At 39.9% G+C, this 23,678-nt stretch overlaps 1 protein-coding gene across 2 annotated transcripts in view; it reads left to right on the forward strand.

Moving 5' to 3' along the window:
- EGFR (epidermal growth factor receptor) overlaps positions 1–23,678 on the forward strand; it is a 159,217-nt gene that overhangs the window by 116,445 nt on the left and 19,094 nt on the right. For both annotated transcript variants that reach the window (XM_015854890.3, XM_015854891.3), the window contains exons 6-20: positions 1,642–1,760; positions 2,918–3,059; positions 3,897–4,013; positions 4,554–4,680; positions 4,780–4,853; positions 5,987–6,077; positions 6,553–6,752; positions 7,314–7,446; positions 9,124–9,223; positions 10,998–11,155; positions 14,881–14,916; positions 16,223–16,364; positions 17,422–17,544; positions 18,175–18,273; positions 21,969–22,154. In XM_015854890.3, coding sequence (XP_015710376.2) covers positions 1,642–1,760; positions 2,918–3,059; positions 3,897–4,013; positions 4,554–4,680; positions 4,780–4,853; positions 5,987–6,077; positions 6,553–6,752; positions 7,314–7,446; positions 9,124–9,223; positions 10,998–11,155; positions 14,881–14,916; positions 16,223–16,364; positions 17,422–17,544; positions 18,175–18,273; positions 21,969–22,154 — 1,847 coding nt within the window. The remainder of the gene's footprint in view (positions 1–1,641; positions 1,761–2,917; positions 3,060–3,896; positions 4,014–4,553; positions 4,681–4,779; positions 4,854–5,986; positions 6,078–6,552; positions 6,753–7,313; positions 7,447–9,123; positions 9,224–10,997; positions 11,156–14,880; positions 14,917–16,222; positions 16,365–17,421; positions 17,545–18,174; positions 18,274–21,968; positions 22,155–23,678) is intronic.

A 23,678-nucleotide genomic window follows, 5' to 3' on the forward strand; every position in this document is an offset into this window, starting at 1 on the left:
GACACACACACAGTGCGTAACGCCAAAAGTACAAGTTTAATGCCTTGCAACAAACCCTATATAGTGGTACAGGTCACCACCCCTGGCAGACCCTCGTGACCTCCCTGACTCCACCCCAGGTGCACGCAGGCACCACCTACCCAATATGCAACATCTCCCCCATCTTTATCATCTGTATGCAACAGTTTCTTGCATTATCTGACTTCTCTGACTTTCTCCCATCTGAGAAGCAGGAAGCTTCTGTCAATAGCTATCAAAGTGATGAGCTGTTTTACTCCTATGCTGATGCTTACAAAAAAGTTTTATCAAAATGCTGTTCATGTTGAACAATGTACCTTTTTATCCCTTGTTTCTGTTTAAACAGAGGAGCTGCTGTCAGAGAAGCTAATATGTACTGTGGAAATTACATGTTTCCTTGAAAAGACAATATGTTGCTTACAAGATATAAGAAAAATGGAATAATACAGCTTGGATTCCAAAGTGTATAATGGAAAAATATAGTGTGGTTTAGGAAAAATAAAAATAAAAAAATAAAATTTTAAAAAAAAAAGAAAGTCATGGTTGTGTACCTGTATTAGGTTTCATTTTCTGATAACTCTCTGTGAGTTAACAACCATCTGTTTTTGACTTATAGGACTTCCTGGTGACACTGTAACTCATTTCTGCCCATCTGGAAAGCTGGTAGCAGTTACTGCACTGTACAGGTGCTCAGGGTGCTATAGTGAAGCACGCAAGCAATCCACCTCTTTCTCTGTTGGGGACTCAGTCACCTATTGCCCGATTCTGTTGATCAGTGATTTTATTGTAGAGAAAAAAACAGACCAGCTTTGGCCATGGTATAAACATACACTATCTATTAATTTCTGCATATTGTGGTCTTGTGATTTTTAAAATTATTTTTTCTGATTGCTACTGTATCTGCTTTGGTATTCAAATTGAGGTGATTTCCTGGATCTAAAAAAATATTGCAGTTTTTCCTCTCCTGTTACAGTCTGACCCAGGATTAGCTTTTCCTTTGAGTTACATTGGTGTAAACCCTGAGGAAGTTGAGTAATGAAGATAAAATTTGGCCAAAGAGTCTAAGCTTAAAAAAAATAATACTGTACGCATATGAGATCAATTTATGGAGTGAATGTCCCCTCTCTCTGCAAATTTCAAAAATATTTTTAGTCGTCAAAGGAATCCTAAGACCACACCAATGATACATAATTTCCCACCATAGCCCAGAGTTCAGGCAGTTCTCTGGTCCTGTTGTTTTTCCTACAGCTAGCTCCAGTAGTAACAGGTTACCTCAATAAAGCAGAGCCAAGCTGAAGGTTGCATGACTCCATGGAGTTATTCTTGATTCAGACATTGATGCCAAAGGGGCCTGGATGCTCTTTCTAAGCAGGACATAATTTGCTGGACTGGACCACAGTGCTTTGCACCCCACAAGAGCTGAATACATCCTCTTTTTGCCACCACCCACACCAGCTCTCTCCCTTCCTAGCTTTTGCCTGATATGTGGGCAGAACATGAGGAAACTCTAGAACAGATACTGCATCAGATGGTTTTTCCATATTTACCGATCTCATTTTTTAGCCTAAACATTCTTCATTTCTGTTCTATTTTTTTTTTTATTTATTTATTTTTTCCTTTCAGTAACAAAAGTCATCTGTGCCCAGCAATGCTCTGGCCGGTGCAGAGGAAAGGTGCCCAGTGACTGCTGCCACAACCAGTGCGCTGCAGGGTGCACGGGACCTCGGGAGAGTGACTGCCTGGTAAGGATGCTGCAGCTTCATCAGTGCTTAAAGTCTGAAACAGAGGAGCAGGCAGGCAGCTGAATGTCCTGCAACCTTCTTCCATCTCAGGGAGCTTCTGAGAGATACTGACCCATAGGATGTCCAGTTGGAATGAGAGAGTAAGCCTTCACTGCAACAGGCAGGGAAGAGGACACAAACCTTGCAACACTCTTTACTGGTCTTTAGTAACAAAGTTTCCTGTCTGATTCTCAGTGCTAGGAACTTTGAGGGACCCTGGTGCCATGGAGGGGAAAAGGGCAAATCCAGCTTTTTTAGGAATAAAACATGTTGTTGCTTTTCTACAAGAGTTTCCAGGGGTGTGACCACACAGCAAACATGCTGTGTTTTTAACTTCTCCCTGGCTTTGCACTAAATTTAATTCTGAATTAAGTGATGCTCAATAATTCCCACAGCAACTGTCCAGTCTGTGTTTTGTTGCTTTTACCTATATTCTGGTCACCCTTAGAAACTGCATAGCTAGGATGCTTTTACTGGCTTATAAGGAAGAGTTATTCTGTCTCATCTGGAAAACCAGAAACAAATAAAGGGGAAAAGGGAATGACTATTAATTTAATGCTGGATTGGGTTGGAAGAACCAACTTATCCTTCATAAAGAGCTGATAAATTGTTTGTTGCCTGCAGCAAAATAGAATGGCTTCCTTTTAATATTCAGCCACAAAAGTCAGTAATTGGCAGGAAAGAACTTGATTTGATTGAGTTTATTAAAAAGTAGCTGGCCAAGAAAAATACTGTTTGTCTTGATATGGTTACTGCTGGTAGGGAAAATTTCATCTCAGGCATGCAGATTTGCCTGTGTTCCCACATGAATCCCAGCAGCTCTTCTTCAGAGTGCCAAGTATTCTTGTTCAGAACAAGAATATTTGCTCTTCTTTTTTTTTTCTTTTCTTTCTTTTTTTTTCTTTCCTTTTTCTTTTTTTTTTTTTTTTTTTTTTCTTTTTTAATCAAACTAGATTGCCCAACCTGAAGCAAGCAACCTTTCACTAGGGACCAGCCCCGTTGATGCTCAGGGTTCTCATTAGAGCTAAGTGAGAAGCAGCACAGCTAACAGAAGTGTTTTTAAACAGCTAGTGTAAAGACCTTGTAACTTTATAATGGATGCTGTTGTTTGATTACAGGCATGCCGCAAGTTTCGGGACGATGCTACCTGCAAGGACACATGTCCCCCGCTAGTCCTCTATAACCCCACCACCTATCAAATGGATGTCAACCCCGAGGGAAAATACAGCTTTGGAGCCACTTGTGTGAGGGAATGTCCACGTAAGTTCATTTCAGCTTGCAGCTGAAGAGAAGGTTCAAGGGGGTGAGAAGAGATCTATGTCACCCTCTACATTACAGTCCAGCACATTCTTATTCATTTCAGTTCCTCTTGAATCTGAGAACAGGTGACAAGAGTCAGAGAATAGCTTATGAAGACAAACAGCCCCTAAAATCTTTCTGAATCCATCAACTTCCCTGATTATTAGTAGTTAAATTTTGACTTCTGAGGATTTTCTCTCAGTGGAGAGAAAAGCATCTTAATAGAATCATCAACTCAATGGTCAGAGAAGGCATCAATCTTGTGGATTACTAATACAGTATCAACTCTTAACTGGTTCTTATTTAGTACAGATAGAAAGTCATTGGTTTAAACACTCTTTGATAAGTCCTGTGATCATTGCTTCCTTTACAGATGCTTTCTCTCTTTCAAGGTTTTCCATGACCATGGTCTTTTAGACAAACAAGACTCAAGTGTAAGAGAGGGTTCAGATATAGACCTGCTATCCCTTTCTGAGGTTCATCGTTGCCTTTAGCCTGGAAGGGTGTGTGAAAGTGAGGGTTCAAAAGGGCTGTGTATTGATTCAGATAACAACACTGCTGCAATCTGACTCTCGCAGTGTTGTTTTACCCTTCTGTGATCGTCCTCCTCCATTACAAAATTATAATAGCACTGTATGTCTGTCTACATTCAAAGGATGTGAAAATTAATAATTAATGTCTATGTTTCATGCATGGCCAAAGTTCAAAAAACCTTATTTTTCCTAGTATTGAATTACCTTTATCACCCCCAGTGCATCTCTCTTGTTTTTCAGTTCTCTGTCATCCTTGTTTTTCCAGACAACTATGTGGTGACAGATCACGGCTCCTGTGTTCGCTCATGCAATACTGATACTTATGAAGTGGAAGAAAACGGTGTTCGGAAGTGTAAAAAATGTGATGGGCTATGCAGCAAAGGTATAAAAATCATGGTGTGAAACAGTAAGGCTTTAGTTGATTGATGATGTCATCAATGGAGTTATGAACTGAATTTAGCCCTCAAATTGCAAATTCAATACCCACATCCACTGCTAGTTTGAAGTTTTGACAGGCTGTTTTCTCAGGAAGTATGGTAGAAGAGCATGCTTCCGCAGGGATATGCTGCAAGTACACTTACACAGATAAACTGCACTTAATGTGTATCCTACACATCAGCCTCTTTTATTTATCCTTCTCGGTGTCTCATCAATGGGAATAAAATGAAAATGGGACCAAGAGAAGGGCATGTGTCAGAGTGTGTATGCAGAGATGCTAGGACCAGGACTGCACAGCTATGCAAGAGAGAAGTGTTTTTCTTTTGATGATATCTGAAAAGCAGATTTATGAAACTGAACTTACAATGGTAGAATTGTCCAAGTGGAAGTGCCTTTTTGAACATCAGGATTTTTGTACGTATTTCCTTATGTGTGATGATGCTTCTCTCTTCTCTACCAAACTTTTGTGTCCCTATTTTAACAGTGTGCAATGGCATTGGAATAGGTGAACTTAAAGGGATTCTATCTATAAATGCCACAAACATTGACTCCTTCAAAAACTGTACGAAGATCAATGGGGATGTCAGCATTCTTCCTGTTGCATTTCTAGGGTGAGTTTCCTGCTGGTCATTGAGAACTAGAAGAGAGGGTCTAGGGAGAAATTCAGGCTGATTCCTTCTTCTCTCAATACCTCTTTCTGTTTGTTTCAGGGATGCTTTCACAAAGACACTACCCCTTGACCCTAAGAAGCTGGATGTCTTCAGAACAGTCAAAGAAATATCAGGTCAGTGACGATGTTATCTGAGCAGTACTGCCAAAAAACTGCCAAAAACATAAAGCAAGAAGAAGTAAGTTCCCAAAGTCAGTGAGTGGAAGTGCAAGCAGATGGTTTCTGTCCTTGAGCTTCTGTGTCAATGCTCACACTGGCAGGTCAGCAGCACCTTGCCAGTGTTACACTCACCCTGCCTCCCATTCAAAGTGTGTGGTTTTTCCAGATCATCCTTCCTGATGAATTGTCAGCCCTACTGAAGACTAAAAGTAGAAGTAATTCTCAGCTACCCAATAAGTGTGGTGATTCAGAGGCATGCCACTCTGTATAAAAATAGCCAGTGTTTCTCTCTGTGGTAATCCGTTCTGCAGTTCCTTAAGGAACAATGCTCACTCTCTTGCATCATCCTCATGGAGACATGTGGAGACACCCTCCCCAACCCAAAGAGCCCTGCCTCGAGATTAGCACAAAGTGGCCGAGAGCAACAAAGTACGAGAGTGCTCTACTGAAATCTTGCAACTTGAAAGTAATTTTGTTCATCCAGTTATAAAACCAATGTAATGTCAGAGTCCATGACTCCAGGTCCACTTTATCTCCTTTGTCTGTCTTTTTGCCTTCAGGGTAGCAGTGACTAACCTCAGAGTTTCATACAGCAGTGTGCAATTTCCAAAATTCTTTCACTTCTACAGAGTATTTCACCTGAACAGAAAAATTTGCATGTCATAGCAAATGCACTCTGAGTTGCTGACAGTTCTGTGCCATTCCTGCTTTATGCCTACTTCTCTTATCAAAGGGCAGCTCACAAAGGGGACAGGACAGTGCCTCCTCATTGTGCAGGGGAGCCCACAGCCCCTCAAACAGGGTATTCTTGTATCAAGGCAGCTCAGCATGGCAGATGCACTGCCCCTGACACACTGTTCTCTGGTGCTCCTGATCCTTATGGTGGACTAAAAAGTAAACTGTTTACAAAACAGTGTTTACAAATATCCCTAAAATGTCATGTTTAATTTTGAGATTCTCAGAAAAGCATGTGGAAAGCACAAGTGCCTTCTCCTGGCACAAGAGAATCTCAAGAAGGACATTTCACCTCCAATACTGACTGTTTGCATTATTATTATTTTTATTTGATCTTCTTTTCTTCATTTCAGGATTTTTGTTGATTCAGGCCTGGCCTGATAATGCTACTGATCTCTATGCTTTTGAAAATCTGGAGATTATCCGAGGCCGAACCAAGCAGCAGTAAGTAAATGACATGCCAGGATCCTTGTAGAAGGAGATCTGTTGGGAACTGCATTTATCTGAGCACACCAGGGTGCCTAGCACTGGGATACATGGGTGTCACAAAATTCATGCAAAACAGGAAATAGCCTGAAAGGTGCTGAGCACCATTTTGGTAGCATTAGAGTAAGATTAAACCCAAAGCTCTGTACTGTTGTTAGAACCTCTATCCAGCACCCGCTTAAGCTTGCCTCAAGTGGAAGAATGACTTTGTGGACCAGCACAAAATAGTTTCTCTGCTTACTGCTATCCTTACACATTATTCATTTGGTGGAGCACATATGTTCTGCTGGATTTAGTTTAAAATTCCCATTAGAAAAAAATGGTTGCACAGCAATATGTACCAAAAGATAAATGCTCCAAGTACAACCCTGTTTACTAATTCTTTTTTTTTTTTTTTTTTTCCGTGTCTTCTTTTTGTCTGTATTCATTTCAGTGGCCAGTATTCCCTTGCTGTTGTTAACTTGAAAATACAGTCCTTGGGGCTGCGCTCCCTCAAAGAAATAAGTGATGGAGACATTGCCATTATGAAGAACAGGAACCTCTGCTATGCTGACACCATGAACTGGCGCAGCTTGTTTGCTACTCAGAGTCAGAAAACAAAAATTATACAGAACAGAAATAAAAACGACTGTAGTAAGTCAATCTGTTTTCCTGCCCTTGCAAAAGCTCATAATGAAATGGAAGAGTAATTTGATGCAAAATTGATCAACAATAGTGCTTTATTGAAGACAGTGAGGGAAAAGTGGAGTTGGTCCTCCAGGAGATGTGGGCTTCATGGTGATTGTACACCCTGTTATAGATATAGTGACAGACACAGAAGCCAGCTCTAGACATCAGGCTTGTTTTACAAAGTTAATCACTCAGCAATGGTCCCTGGACCAAAGTCTAATTATTTCTCTTTCCAGAATATGAATTTGCTACATACTGGGAATGTATCTCCTCTGGTATTGGTTTTGCTTTACTGTAAGTCTGGTACATGATCACAATGGATCTCATTTGAATTTTGAAAGGCCAGAATTTGCTCCAAAAACAAAGACAAGAAGTCAAACTTCAGGAATTAGGAAAACTGTGATTATTCCTCTTCTACTAGGGTCATTTGTGTCTGCTTTGGAATACTTTGGAAAAAAAATGACTGTCAGGATGGAGTTATTTGCTATTCTCTTGCCCTGAAGTTTATGACTTCTCTTTTCTCAGCTGCTGACAGGCATGTGTGTGACCCGCTGTGCTCAGATGTGGGCTGCTGGGGCCCAGGGCCCTTCCACTGCTTTTCCTGCAGGTTTTTCAGTCGTCAGAAGGAGTGTGTGAAACAGTGCAACATCCTGCAAGGGTAAGGGGCATGCAGGCACACAGGGGTTTTGGTTTTAGAGTGTATGTGGCTAGCAAGTGACTAAAACATAGGGTCTTCAGATTTCACTGGTGTGGCAGAGGTGTTAGCCTGAGCACTGTACACCTCCCACCCCCTACCCCCACCCCCCCACTAAAATAAAATAAAATAAAATAAAATAAAATAAAATAAAATAAAATAAAATAAAATAAAATAAAATAAAATAAAATAAAATAAAATAAAAATCAGGGAAACTTTCAGGCATAGGGAAAAATTCAGGCCCAACATTGCTCATACCCACTGCTGTTGAGAATCAGGCAAGCTGGGAAGCTATCACGGAGGTTAAATATTACCTTTCCTTCCAAAATGGTGTAGAGAAATTTAAAATCTCAATCTGTGCCTGTCATGTTAAGCGCATCAGGCAAGAGTCAGAATTAGTTGTCATCACCAACCACAGAGGCAGTTGTAGAAACATAGCCACCCCCGAATAGGCTTCCTTGCTGCAAAGGTTCTCATGCTCAGCATATTGGATTTGCTGAACTGCATTGTGTTTTATTAGATCAAGTAGCACAGGTTGGGAATAGACATGATTCTCACTTCAGGTATGTAGTTAACAGCAACAGCAGAGGGTACCCTGGTGTGGACAGGGAGATCCTGCTCACCAGCCAGATGAGAAACTTGCCCCTCCAATATGCAGTGTTGCAGTTAAGGGAAAAATAGGCTTCATCTGCAGAGAACTAGGTGCTGTAATTTCAGGCAAAAATATTGCTTCAGTTTTTCATGGGTCAAGGAAAGCGTACCAGTGTCTTTGTATCAAGGCTGTGGCTGTTTTTTTGTTTTTTGTTTTTTTTTTCAGGCAGTTCAGCAGGTGATACAGGCAGGGAAAGCATGGATAGCACCAAAAAATATGATGATCTTCAGTAATGTGCAATAGATTAACGCTTTGCCACCCATAAATTTGTTGGTGTAAATACTTCTGCCCTTGTTTCTTACTAAAATCTTAAGTGTTAAAAAAGAGCTTGACAGGATGTTCATGTCCATGATGATTTGTCTGTCAGCTTGCCATTCAGCAGCTGTCTTTCATAAGTGAATTCCTTCCAGCATCTTTTATGACCTGAAGGGCAGATCTGGGCATTTTTTGTGTCCTATGATGTGTAGATGTTGTTTAATTAATAACACTATTACTTGAATTAGAACAGCTTTATTGCTATTGAAACCATCTGTTCCCAACTTTCATATTTTAGTGATTCATTGAGCATGAATTTAATTATCAGAGCATTGCTCTTTAACTTTCCTAATTATTATTTAAAGCTTTAGAAACATTTGAAATTATTTTGCTGATCTATTTGTACCACTGTCATTTAAAAACCTCTGGAAACCTTTGGTAATATTCTGTGTCATTAGCTTAAAATGGAAAGTAAATTCATTTGTAGTATGTGTCCTTGAGTGCCATGTGTTCCACTGCCATCAAATTTCCTTTTCCCTTACCTCTCCACTGAGCTGAGAAAGTGCCCCTGGTGTAATGACATTAGACAAGATGGTCCCAACACCTCCCCCTGTGTCAGGACAATCATCCTAATGGGTTCAAGCTGGAAAAGCCAGGAGGTGGAAAGACAAACAAATTTTAATCCTCACTAATTATCTGGGGTTTTATTATTTCTCTTTTTTCTTTTATTCTAGGGAGCCACGTGAGTTTGAAAGAGACTCCAAATGCCTCCCCTGCCACTCGGAGTGTCTGGTGCAGAACTCCACTGCACACAACGCAACCTGCACTGGACCTGTAAGGATAGACCTAGCTTAACAAACGAGTACTTTGGGCTGTAGTTCAGTATTATGAGATGTTCTTGAATTCCGGTGTACCCTTTGCCATGGTCAGGCAGAGATGGGGGAGAGAGGGAAAAATAGAGAGCAAGATCTGTTTTGGGGGGAGAAAAAACAAGAGAGAACTTTAGGATGTGTTTTTCCACCATTACATGTGTTATCCACAGCGCCTCATAGTCACATAGGGTCTTTCTTATGTCTTGTGGAAAAAAAAACAAAAAAACAGACACACACACGCAAAAAAAAAAAAAAAAAAAACCAAAAAACTTAAGTGAAGACATAGTAATTTGGGAATGTGTAGCTATTGAACAGCCAAGTTAGCATGAACAGATTACACTTCCTTACAGGAAAAGAGTTGTTAAAATAGTGGATAAGTACTGTAGCTTGAAAAGACCTGTTAAAATTGAGATTTTATCAATTGAGATTTTAATCAATTTAAATCTGAATTTACTGAAAAATACCCAGGATGCAGTTTTTACTTCAAGCTGTTTTTAACTAATTAGGTTAAAGTTTATAGCCAATGTCAAAGTAGTTGCAGGCATAAATTATGATAAAAGAAAAACAATCAAAACAAAATGATTGGATTTTCTTACTTTATATAGTTATATACATGTTCATACTTACACAAAATACTTTACAAAAGTCAAAACAGTGCAGTCTTGCCATTCAGTCATGAATCTTTCTCAGTGTTTTTATATCATTTATCTTTAATTTTTAGAATACTCATATCTGTTATAAAATGTTCAGTCTAGAAACTGTGAAAAATAATTCAATTTTAGTCAGATAAAATTCATGTCTTAATAATAAATTTGTAATTCTCCTTAATCCTCCTCTGTCTCACTGAACCTTTCTCACTAACTGAAATCAAATCACCTGCTTCTTTAAAACACCTCTTGTCATCTCCTGCAGCTTCTGTATTTGACCCTTGCCCGGTAGTCTGAGGAGTGACTGCTCAGCAATGTGATCTATTTTCATCCTCCCTTCCAGTACAGACCACCATGGCCTAAGGGATGCCATTATCATTATAAACCACTTCAGGTGGTGACCACCCCTTGTTCCAGCATCTAGTCAATTATATTAGCCCTTATATGACCCAGAACAGTTTCCCCGATTTAAAATACTTACAGCCTTCCAGGTGCTGTTACAGTCTGAGTAAAAACAGTTTTGCCAAAAATGGCCAGAGGCATTGCCTTTAAACACAAATGAAATGCTATTCAAAGTTGAAAATGCACAGCATCCTTGGGTAGTTTCCACTTCCTGTACTTGTTGAAACACAGAGAAACCAGGAAAATAGTGATTTGCAGCCAGTACTTCAGAGAGAGATAAGCAGAGCCAGCTCCATCATTTTAAATCTTGTGATGGTAGAATGCAGCAGGAAACAGCCTGGCCCTCTGCTTTTCAACTTATCACTTAATGGGGTGTCATTAAATTATTCCCTATTTTAAATGAAAAATATGAGCTTTCCCATCAGGCAGAGGGAAGGAAAAAGGAGCAGCAGGAACCACGCAGCAACAATCCAAATTTGATGAAGCTTTAGCTTTAAACATCAGGTATTGCCCTTTGTACAGTCCACCCTACAAGAGCAAAAACTTGTAAGTATTTCAGGTAGACAGGTAATGAAAGCAACAAATGCTGAAAATGTTCCACAGTTGAGTGCATGGATATTTATGTTCTGTGTTTCTTTTTGGAGTGTAAGGAAATCATAGATGAGCTATTTTTTTTCTTCTCTGCAGGGCCCAGACCACTGTGTGAAGTGTGCCCATTTTATAGATGGTCCCCACTGTGTGAAGACCTGCCCTGCAGGAGTGTTGGGTGAGAATGATACCCTTGTCTGGAAGTATGCAGATGCCAATGCTGTTTGCCAGCTCTGCCATCCAAACTGTACACGAGGGTGAGTAAAACCTCTTTCTGAATGGAGAGCAAAAAGTGAAAAGCAGAGGAACAGTTTGTTTCAGACTTTCTCCCTTCCTGACCGGTCCCATTTCAAAACACCAAGAATAAAAAACAGCAGGAAGTAAAAGAGGTCAGGCATACAGAGATAATGTAAGCAAAGTGCAGTGGACTTTGTAAATAGTAAAAGTTCAGTTGCATTTCTTTACACAGAAGGCTCTAGATCATTTAAAACGGGATTGTTTGTTTATTTTCTGGTATTTTACAGAACTTCCATATTAGTGGTGCACTTTTTTTTTTTTTTAAAAAAAAAAAAAACCTTTGATTTTTTAGGAGGGAAATTCCACTGGGGGCAGTGGGTGTACCACGGTGATTTTCTTTCCCTTTTTCTTTCCACAAACTAGCACGTCCCAGAGTTCTTCTCCCCATTTTCTCCTATGACTGTTTGGGTATTTTGTACACCAGCCTCCTTCTGCTCTGCCTGTAGTACAGCTAAGAATATATGCTCCATGAAAGAGTTGTCCCAAAAGCCCTGGAATTAGCCAGTTCATATCTCCAGCAACTAACGAAACACACTGGCTTGATTATTCTGCTCCATGTTGAGGGATCTGGTTTTCTCATGTGACTCCTAGAGTATGAGAATCAAAACCAGACACTTCCAGGGAAGTGGAAGAATGGGGGACAGCACAGTTGTATGACTAGGACTAGATGATGAGTCCTGCCTCCAGAGTCTCCACCAATGCTGTGCCTTACTAGTTCTTGTGTTAAATAATAGGGGATTTTAGGGGTGTGTGAGAAGGTGGCCAGGGGTCTGATAAAGAAGCTTGCAGCTGTGCAGTGCACACTCGTTGCCTTAGTTGTGTTCTAAAATTTAATGAAAAAGGAAAGCCAGAGGAAAATTTTTGTAAGGCTTTGAAAATCCCAATTGTTTTCTATTTCTTTTATGATTGTGAAGTAATTTAGGCTGTTAAAACATGAGACCCTTCTGAAAGGCCATAAATCATAGCAGTGTCACTGCATTACATCAAATTAGGATCTGTGGGTTGAGGAGAAAGTTGTTAAAATCTTGATGGATTTGTGTCTGAACCAGGACAAGGAATATTTACATTGAAAGAGGTAATGTTGAGTTCAGGATGTAATACTTTCAGGGACTGTACACAGCACAGTTTTTCTAAAAAGTGGAGAAATATTTCAGAGACTACAACTGTTGCTATATTCCATCCAATATAGCCATAAGATCTTAAGGAAGTTTATAACACAGAATGACATTTCTCTTTTTATTTTCTGTGAGGTAAGGAAAAATGGTTCAAGAATGAAAAAAAAAAAAAAAAAAAAATTTAGATTCCTTAAACCATGGGTTACTTGTGTTGGGTGTCATCATAAAATTCCACATTAAGAAAGACGGCTATAATTAGTCTTAGATAGATCTGTGTCATAGGCTTTGTTTCTTCTTTGACTTGTGAAATGAATCAGAAAATTACATGGAATTTGAAAAGCATACACTGATCTATCATTTTTCTCCCCAAACACCTTTTAACTTCATCCCATTAGACATAATATTGATGGATTTGTGTAAGAAATACTTTTCTTAAAAAAAGAGCACAGATAAAAATCTACACCTCTGCTCCCTCCACTTTCTGGCTCAGAAAAATAACTGGTCAGTCATTTCTCAGACTTCAGGTACTATTTTTTTGGTGTAAGGAAGTGCATTTTTGTTGTTGTTAGGAAGTGCATGAAGGCCTTGCCGTAATAAAGTAGCGTGAAAAACAGAATTTGTAGAAAGAATTAAATTGAAAGACTGTGGTCATATTCAGGAATAATGCAAGAGGTTTTAATTTCATATACCTAACAGGAGAAGTTGCATGTGCTTTGTTACATTAGCATATAGAAATTCACATCCAGGTGACTGATAGAGTCTGATAGGCTGAGATACTGGGTTCTAGATCAGTTTTCTTTTAAGTGCCCAAAGAAATAAACCTGTTGTGGGGAGAGATACATCTCCTGTGACCATAGGCAAACTGGTCGATCTGCTCCGCATGTGCAGCCTCACTTTGTTTAGTTACATGATTAAGCAAACAAAACAAGCTGTAGGCAGACAGGAAATGCTAACAGAGAGGAATCTCAGGATTCAGGAACCAGTATGCACAGTACTTCCAGTGTGTTCAGGACACCAGGGTGCACGTTTTTGCATGGGAGACAAGTGAACTCACAAGACCTTCCAGATGCTGGGTCTTGGAGCATTGTGTTGACCTCAAAATAAGTCAAATACATGGGGGAAGATCAGAGTAATGAAACCAAACAAATGAACAAAAACACAATAAAATGAGTAGTTTCTTCCCCTCCCTGCCCCCCTAGACCTAGAACACTCAGTGAAATAAAACCTTCAGTTCCATCTGCCATTTTGAATTTTTTTCTGTTTCCTCTTCTCAGAAAAAGGGAACTCAGAGCACTTTCCTGGTGCAGGTTTACTCCTTAACCCCTGCATGACCTCCTCTGTAGCTGCTTTAGTGTGATGGACCTTAAGTCAGCACAGAGAGCAGATACCACAAACCAAACTCTCTCCTAGCTGTACTCTGTTTTTTAGAGATGATGTAATCCCCTCTGTAATGCTCTCCTTCCTCAGCAGACACCACAAAGACCACAGTTCCTATGAAGAGCTATGTTCCTATGAAGAGCACAGTTCTCTATGAAGAGATCTTGTAGCCCACTAGCACTTAGGGAATGCATAGTGCCCCTCCAACCTGTTAGAGCACAATGTGAATGCAGTCACTGTGTTTTCACCCATGTTGTTTTTTGCAACAAGCTGCCAAAATGAATTTTGGACATTTTAAATTCAAGTGCAGGGAGAATGAGCAGAGTTTCTGGCTCTTTGGATAGCTGTCATACTTTTTACATTTCCAGTGGCATATGATCTTGAATTCTGAAAGAAAAATATCATGGACACTATAGCCAAAGGGAGTGCTGTCAAATCCCATTTTCTGATGCAAACATATATATGCTACTGAAGCTTTCTTTTGCAATAGAAAGTTTGGAAATGGGAATCTTTAGCTTCTCAGGACACTGGGATACTACAGGAGGTTCTGCAGCTGTGCATTTCCTTGTAGCTTTCTGCCATCCTGTATTTCTCTTTAGTCAGCCCTGAGTTCTTCTTTGCTAGCACAAATGCCCACAGAGAGCCAGAGCACTGCTGGTAGCACACTAGCTATCACACAGCTGTCTCCATGTCTGTTTATTTTCTGTGGCCTCTGAGTATAACCAAGCTGATCAGTTGTTTTGAAGCTGGTGGATAGGACAGCACATGTAGAAACCACAGATATATATTTGAAATAAAAAGCAAAGAATCCAAGTCCATTTGAATTCTGTGCATCTGTGTTCTCTCCCCACTCTAACACATAAAAAGATGTTTTAAAATATTCCTTATAATGATTATATAGCATAATTATGCCTCTGTGTAAAAGGATCTGCAGCCGGGCCATTGTGTCATGTTTGTTAGAGTATGTGATTATATATATATTATAAATATATAATATAATTATATATATATATATAATATATATAATAATATATATATATAATAATATAATATATATATATTATAAATACCTATGTTGATACTTGTACTGCTCTGAAACATAAAATTTTCAACAGTAGCACTCTTCTTAGTTGGAGTTATGGGAGTAGGTATACCGGAGCTAGTATGTAAGAAGGACTCATTTGTTTTCACAGGTGCAAAGGACCAGGTCTTGAAGGATGTCCAAATGGGTGAGTATTCCATCTGTTACAGTTAACAGAGCTTCAAAGAATGCATGTGTGTTTACATTTCTGCAGTGTCTGCTGGAAGCTGTAATGTTGAGGCTGAAGCTTGGTAAAGTCCTGCATCAGATTTGTATGATGAAGTGACGGTCTTAGAACTATAAAAATGACTGAGTAATTAAGTACTACTCCTACTGACACAAGATTCCAAAAGCAGAACAAGTTCTGCTTAGCTTGTCAAAAGGAAGATCAAGGTGAGACCTGGGTTCTGATACTGGAAAGGGAAAGAAGGAAGCTGGAAAAAGAAAGGGTTATGGTCTAGAGGCATAAAGAGAAGTTTAGAATTGATATGGTTAATTCCCTGCATTATAGGGAAATAATTGCAGAGAACCTGGGGGCTGTAATCCCTGCATCTCTAACCCCTCCATGCATTCTCCTCATGAGATCTTATTTTGAATTATTTGGCCTCCTATCTTGCTCAAGAACATGTGTCAAGTCAAAAGGTTTCTCTGACTAGGAGAGAAATTTATTTTCTGGCAAGACAAATTCAGCCTGTACTGTTAAAATGTGACTTTACTCTATAGTAATCCCCAAGGCAGCTGTGACGGATCTTCAAGTACAGACCAATAGGCAACCTTGGGAAACAAGTTTTTCTTTTCAAGTCTGAAACTGACCAGACTCTTATAAACAGGTAGCTATCAGTACATGCAACACAGACTACCCAGCCTTGGTCATTTTGTACTTGGAAAGAAAGGCAGACAGTTTGAAGTCCATCATGACCCATGCATCATGCACTCTCATAATGATGCGCTGTCAGCTTCATCAGTAGTGTTACAGCTGTGTATGCCTTCTTGATATCTCTTTACCTACATGTATACAAAGATGTAAGTACCTCATGTACATGTAGAGCCTTTCTTGCTCTGTGACGTTAAAATCACCAGGGTAAATAACCAGACCCATCTCTGCAAGGCTCAGCACTTGACCATAGAAGCATTTTTTCCTGAGAAAATTGGTTTATTAAAGGTTGATTGTGAGGCAGTGAGGGATTTCTCCTCCACTGCTAAGCACAGTAGAAGTACAGAGTGTCTCATATCAGCTCAGTTCTTTTGATTTTTCACTGTTTCCTTGTGATCAGTAAACACAACCACTGGGTGAGAAACTTAAAAATACAGTTCTTCAAGACTCTTGAAATGTCAAATTGTTCTAGGAAGATGTCCAATCAAAAATCAAAAATGTATATGCAATCTCTATAGGTTTTTCTTAAATCACACACCCAAGCATTTTCTTCTTTTTCTGCATCCCTGGTGCCTGGCAGATCCAAAACTCCATCCATTGCAGCTGGTGTTGTTGGAGGTCTCCTGTGCCTGGTTGTGGTTGGTCTGGGCATCGGCCTTTACTTGCGGCGACGTCATATTGTGCGGAAGCGCACCCTGCGCAGGCTGCTGCAAGAGAGGGAGGTGAGCACTGCAAACACATCTAGGACAGGCTGCTTTCCTGAGGGCTACAAAGCCAGACCATCATGGATCTGCCTTGTAATTCAATAAACCCATGGCTTGGCTGCCATGGCATCTGCCACACTCATTGGAGAAGAGGCAGTGGGTGCCTAACACCTTCTCATTTAATATTAAGTCTGATCTCAGTGGACATAATTTTCCAAAACCTTAGGGATTTAGATGTATAAATCTCAGTGGCAATCACCAAGAATTTCTACTCAGGGGAAAGACTCTGCCTGACGGGTGATATGTAATATGTTTGCTGATCTGTGCAATCTTGCCATGTAAACCCTGAGCACTGAGTTGTTTCTCCCTCCCAGAAAGCCAAGTGGCAACAAAAGAAAATCAATAAATGGGGAGAAGTGACGTTTAAAAAAAAGGGCTAAATATTTCTGTTTGGAGACCATTGCTACTGTATGCAACAAGGCTTAGATTAAATTTTAACAGTCAGTTCAACTTTTCCTTTTCAATTTATAAAATAATTGTGCTTACAGTTTAAATTGTTGTTTTTAGACTCTGTGGTCTGGGAGAGCTACCTCCAGTACCAAGGGAATTTCATCTAATTAAACAAGAGCAAACCTGAAAGGTTGCAGGTGGTTCTTGTACATTACTTAAAACATTTTTATAATTTATATGCAAGTTGAAAAAAATAATCTTATGTAAGATCTGTAGTAACTGAACTGTTCCTCATACCATATTTTTTAAGTCTTTTATGTCCAGGTCTTCATTTGAACAGCAGTATTCCTTCATTTTCCTTCAAAATGGCAGCTGCTGTTGCGCTCAATTTCAGTAAACAGAAATGGTGTAGTGGAGCTTATTTTGATTTATTTTACCTTTGAAATTTGGAACAACTATAGATATTCATTGATGTAAGTCAGAGCAGAATTTCTCTCTTCATAAACTTCAGCTGGAATAATATCTTCATTATTTTAAATGTAAGATTAATTTCCTTCTCAAATTGTGCTGCTTGCTGTACTCCAACCTGTATCCTTCTAAAGCTTTGTTCTTCTGTCTGAATCAGCTTGTTGAACCACTGACACCCAGTGGGGAGGCACCAAACCAGGCCCACCTGAGAATTTTAAAGGAAACAGAATTTAAAAAGGTCAAAGTTTTGGGCTCTGGAGCTTTTGGCACTGTTTATAAGGTAAGATGACTATGTTTCTCTTCCCCTTTTTGTCTTGATCCCATATGGAAAAGCCACCTGAACAAAGCATGAATTGAGAGATGAAGTTACTGTTGTAGAATTTTTCACTAGCTTTCATAACCTGTATGTGTTAAACTGGCAGATATACTATTAAAATTGTTATTAATTGACTTATTAATTTGATAACATGGAATTTTGTGTGTGTGTTTGTTACTGAATCTATATTGCTGAACCGGTGATTTATAAGCTGGAATATGCCAGGTTTTGCTATTGCAAATTGCCCTGATGTGCTAATTAATTAGATTTGTATCCAAGCAAGCTATTCCTTATGAATGTCTTGGGCTATTCATGCAGATAATTAACGTGGTTTTTTGTGAATATTTTAAAAAATATATATATATAGTAGAAGTAACAGAAAATTAAATGTCATTCCACTGACAGGATTCTTCTAATACCCACAAGACAAAAGGACTTCTTGCATATTTCTTGTCAAACTTTTGTTGTTTGCTTTGCCTTCCCATTGCTCAGAATATTTAAGTCTACTCAGAAGATGTAAAATATGTACATAATTGTGAGAATTAACCTGTTAGACATAAGAACTGAGTGATTCTTTGTACTTCTTTTTGGTAGGGACTTTGGATCCCAGAAGGGGAAAAGGTTAAAATTCCTGTTGCTATTAAAGAATTGAGAGAGGCTACATCGCCAAAAGCCAACAAGGAAATACTTGATGTAAGTGTTCATATTTGTTTTGCCAAGCTGACAGTGGACTGTGGATTTTCCCCTTTAGCAGCTAAAGCAGAACTTTGGCTGGCAATAAATATTTAACATCCCAAGCATAATTCTTCATATAAAATTTTTTGAATCCTGACATTACTGATTGTCATCATGTTGTTGCTTTGTTATAAAGGAATACGTTACCTGTTAATCCATAAAGAAAATTTCCCAGCAGTCTAGTTCCTCAGCCACAAAAAGTGAAAACTTATCTCACTTCCTCTTTCACACTCTTTCAGTCTTGGGAATTTTACTTTCTTACTCAGATAAAACTTATGACTTCACAAAACAGGAAAAGGGTATGGGGCACTATTTCTCACATGCTTTCAGAGGGAAAAAGATCAGCAGTTCTCAGATGACAGAGATCTCTGTTAGACCTTGCCAGGTCCCCAGGAGCTGCTGACAGCTATGGCTAAACAATATGAGAAACTACGGTCTGGAAATTATCTTCCAGATTTTGTCTCCGGACTTCTGGAACCAGCTTCCTAGCATTGTCCCATGGGGAGAAACACTTGTTTCCCCTGAGCCACTGAACAAGACACAAGCAGCACACACCCTTTGCCCCTAGGCTAGTCTCATGCTTTCCCAAGTCTCAGACCCACATGGATCCCATTACTGCTCCAGTGCATCCAGGGCAGGCTGATTTCCTCCTGCGTGGACCTTTCAGGTGCTATTTCACTCTTTACAGTAATAGAGAGCACAATACAGTTTTCACAAACTGAACTGTATCACATTCCTGTATAGTGAGGGAAAGGTTAGTTAGTAAGCCTTTGGTACTGCATCCTGCCTTCAGCAGAGCAAGATACCCAAATGATAGGTCAGTCCATGCACGGGCTGTATGCTCTTTGGTGATACCAAAATACTTTCTCCTGAAAGAAATCAGAAAGATGATTCCAAAAGTTCTTTTCCTTTTGCTTACACGACTAGTATTTTAAGGTCACTGAAACATTCGAGATAATGATGACCAATTAAAGGTGATTTCTCCTACAGAAACATGCTAGGCATTGAACCAGCTCATCAGCTTTAGTTCCTATAATCCACACAAGCTCTTGCTGACTTTATTAGGATAGGGCTAATTCAGAAGATTGTTGTTGAATACCAAGCATATTTGGAACAGGTCAGAGCATACACAGAGACTTCCAAGATAAACAGTTGAAACAAAGGCCCACTTTAATGTCTTGGACTACTTAGAGGGATCCTGGATGTACAATAGCTCCACTTTGCTCCCAGCAAGGAGGCCATGGCCCTATTTCCCTATTACCAAATCTGGGAGCTTGCTGAAAGCTTTGTGACCAAATGTCCACTCCATGCCTCCAGCTTCCCTGCTCTGCCCACAAGCCAGCCCTGCGGGGTCTGTGTGGCAGGGAGCAGCTCTGAGCCTGCAGATTTCTTTTCCCCCTGCTGAAATTAATACAACATGGAGCTGAATCAGATCAGGGTGCAACACTAGAAAGAGACCCCCTTAATCACTATTGCTGCTGGGTTTTGAGGCCTACTGAGATTAGTGTATTTTTCTCTCTGCTTCCAAGTATCACATAGTAAATTCACAAGACTGTCTTAAAGTATCATAAATGTTGACATAAAGAGTACATTGTATCTTCTATTGTGTGCCCCGGTGGCGCAAGTGGTAGGAATGCCGCCTTGCAACACCAGGGCCTGGGGTTCGAATCCCCCCTGTGGTGCAAGTGGTAGAAGTGCCACTTTGCAGCACAGAGGGTCGAATCCCAGGAGTTGGACTCGATGATCTCTAAGGTCCCTTCCAACCCGCACGAGACTATTACTATTACTATTATTACTATCTTTTCTCAAGATACCTTACTCAGCACTTTCCTTGACAAAGGCTTGTTTTCCAGTTACCTGCTCACATTCTGCAGGAGGCTGAGGATCCTTCATATGAGTTTTGCTGGAGATCATCTTTAGTCTGGCTGCCTGGAGGCCACTTGCATCCCATTGGCTCTTAAACAAATAAACCAAATGCAGAATTAGCACCTCTGAAGAAACAGCATTATGTTCTGTTTTGCTTAGGCTGGCACCAACTCCAGGGACAGAACATATTGCTTAAGACTTGGGACTGTTTATTTCTTGAACGTCATCACTGTAATATCTTTGTTTAATAATAGTTCTTACAAGCTACACAGCTATGTGACATCTGTGGAAAGCTTGTTAGGTGATGACTTTAGTGCAGTGGTATCTCATTGCTTAAGCTATTAGAAAGTGCAGATTTGCTTATTTTCCTTCTACAATAGTGCTCAGTGGGCACTGACTATTAGTTTAGGCTTCTGGGGACTGCTGACTTAATGCTGAAAATTTCAAGGGATGATTAGTTGGTGCACTCACTGCAATCAACTCTAGTTGGTGCTGAGTTAAGATGCCAACCACAAAGCTCACTGCATGGAAAAATCCCCATTAATTTATTTAATTGTATCAGTTTTCAATCAAAGGTCTTTTAAAATGTCCAAAATGGAAACACTGTAAAATCAGATGGGAAGTTAGTAAAAAAAACTTCAGCTTTACTTTTTCCCCCTATTGTATATAACTCATAGAATCATAGAATTGCTTAGGCTGGAAAAAACCTTAAAGACCATCAAGTCCAACCACAACCTAACCAGACTACCCTAACTCTTAACAACCCTCTGCTAAATCATGACCCTGAGCACCACATCCAAATGGTTTTTAAACACATTCAGGGATGGTGACTTCAACCACCTCCTTGGGAAGCCTACTCCAGTACTTAACAACCCTTTCTGTAAGGAAGTTTTTCCTGATATTCAACCCCTGACTCAACTTGAGGCCATTTCCCCTCATCCTATCACCTGTCACCAGTGAGAAGGGACCTACCCTGCTCTTGCTGCAATCACCTTTTAGGTATTTGAAGAGAGCAATAAGATCTCTCCTCAGCCTCCTCTTCCCCAGACTAAACAACTCCAGTTCCTTTAGTCATTCCTAGTAGGGCATATTCTCTGAGCCCTTCTCAAGACTTGTTGCTCTTCTTTGGACCTGCTCCAGCACTTCAATGTCCTTGCTGTACTTAGGTGCCCAAAACTAAACACAGTACTTGACATGGGGCTTCACCAGTGCCAAGTATGGGGGCAGGATTACTTTCCTATTCCTGCTCACTGCAGTATTCCTGATACAAGCCAGAATGCCATTGGCTTCTTGGCACCACACTATTCCTGATGCAAGCCAGAATGCCATTGGCCTCTTGGCCACCTGGGCACACTGCCGACTCATAATTATCTGACTGTCCATCAGTACACCACTCTTTGAGCTGACACTTGGCAATGGATCACAATACAGATACAAATCCCAAATTTTAATCTGTAAGCATTTTTTGCATGAAAACCTGTGAAGTCTGAGTGGCTTATCTCTAATGGCCATGTTGAAGGGCATATTCATTTTTTCTGGAGACTACAATAGCCTCTCAGTTGACTTCTCTCTTCTCTTATTTGCTGAAAGAGCAAAGAAGAGATAGCTTTTTTACCTTACTTGGGAGTGAACAGGCTTGAAAGAAGAGTTTTTCATGTAGTTATGAAACTCAAACCCAAAAGGCTTTATTACAGTTTTCATAAAATGTATAAATATCTTCTTGATGTCATAGACAAACATTTTGGTCATACATAAGGAGTGTTTTACATCCCTTCCCTTCTTCTCAGGAAGCCTATGTGATGGCTAGTGTTGACAATCCTCATGTGTGCCGCTTGCTGGGAATCTGCCTCACTTCCACTGTGCAGCTCATCACCCAGCTCATGCCTTATGGCTGCCTCCTTGACTACATCCGAGAGCACAAGGACAACATTGGCTCCCAGTACCTTCTCAACTGGTGTGTGCAGATTGCAAAGGTAAGCTGACCAGCTCAGCTTTGGGGCCAGCTAAGACCCAGGCTGCAACGCAGATATCAGGAAATACATCATGTGTTTGTTTACTTACCTGTCTGCGCAGGTCTCTGTATTTCACCATGCCCCAAGGTTCCTGGAGACTTGATACACATCAGCAAGCTTTGTTTTAAACAATTTACTCTTTTCAAGCCACTGAGCAAACAAACTGCTCCTAGGCAGCATAACACTATTACCAATGAAAACTACACACCCAGTAATGAAACAGTGATGTAATGAAGTTGTGACAGAGAACAGAATCTGTCAATTCTCATAACAAAATGCTGCTTCAAGTTACCGCATTTTTGGGGGCTGTGCCACAACGCAAACAGTAATGTTAAATATACCTTCTAGCATGCCCTGGAAAGTGACCCTGGCTTTTCAGGCTGAAATCTGTGTGGTCTGGAAATCAAAACTGCTGATTAATAAATACCATCTGGCTGTGACCAAGGACATTCCAGGCACCACAGAGACTTTTGCAATTCATATACAATGAATTGGTGCATGTAATCAAATTGAAATGGCCACAGTTCTAAATAAAACATTGTTATCACACCTGGCACTGGATATCTCCCTGTGCATAGAGCTAGGGAGAAGAGATGCTATTTTCAGTAATACCTAGTTAACCACATGCTTACCACCTTATTGGTCCTTTGAGACCTTGTATACATCTCAGGCTCTTCTGGCCATGGTTTGCTTTCAGGAAACATGCTCAGGATCTCAGAAATGGATCCACCAAAAGTATACAGAGCATATTTTTTCATCTAGTTATGTGTATTTTTTACAGCACACTCTACAGCAAATTAGTACACCAGTAACGTGAGCTGCCATTATTATGACTCTTGCTCTCTCATGTGAAACCAGTTATTACCTTCTCCTTGTCTTTCTTCCTTTGGATGATGAACTGGAGGCCACATTTCCCTCCTTTTCTTCCTCCTCCTGATTCATTTTTAAGGTGGCAAAATCAGTCCCCAGACTGATTCTCAAACATCCCATTTGTTGTGTACTTGCCTGAAACTTTACCATCCACAATTGTTACTTCTTTTTTATTTTCTTCACATCAGTTCAGCATTCACTTATAGCAACCTTTACCTTTTCCAGTGCTGCTCAACCCCCAACATCCTCCTTTGTGTTGCTCCATACCAAAGTTCTCCTCAAAGTTCTTGTGGCTTTTTCCCACAAAAGTGTCTGGTATTGCTGCTGCACTGAAAAAAAAAAAAGTCATGCCTCATATTTTGACTTTCTCTGACTGAAAATGGGGAGAAAAATTATAGCCAATATATTCGTGTCTGGAAACTAACCAGAAGGAAACAAGTTCACTGTGAAATTTATTTTTGTTTCTGTTTTCACAGTTTTGAAATAATTTCTCTTTGTCTTTCACAAATGTTATATTTTGCTAAGCCATGTCTTTCAGACAAAACATTATGGTAGTGTATCCACACCATGTGCAGAAACACTTTTAAGTAATTTTGAGCATCTTGCTCTCACATT

This window comes from Coturnix japonica, chromosome 2 (genome assembly GCF_054131305.1).
Source record: "Coturnix japonica strain WE chromosome 2, WE-NBRP24, whole genome shotgun sequence".
Lineage (NCBI taxonomy): Eukaryota > Metazoa > Chordata > Aves > Galliformes > Phasianidae > Coturnix > Coturnix japonica.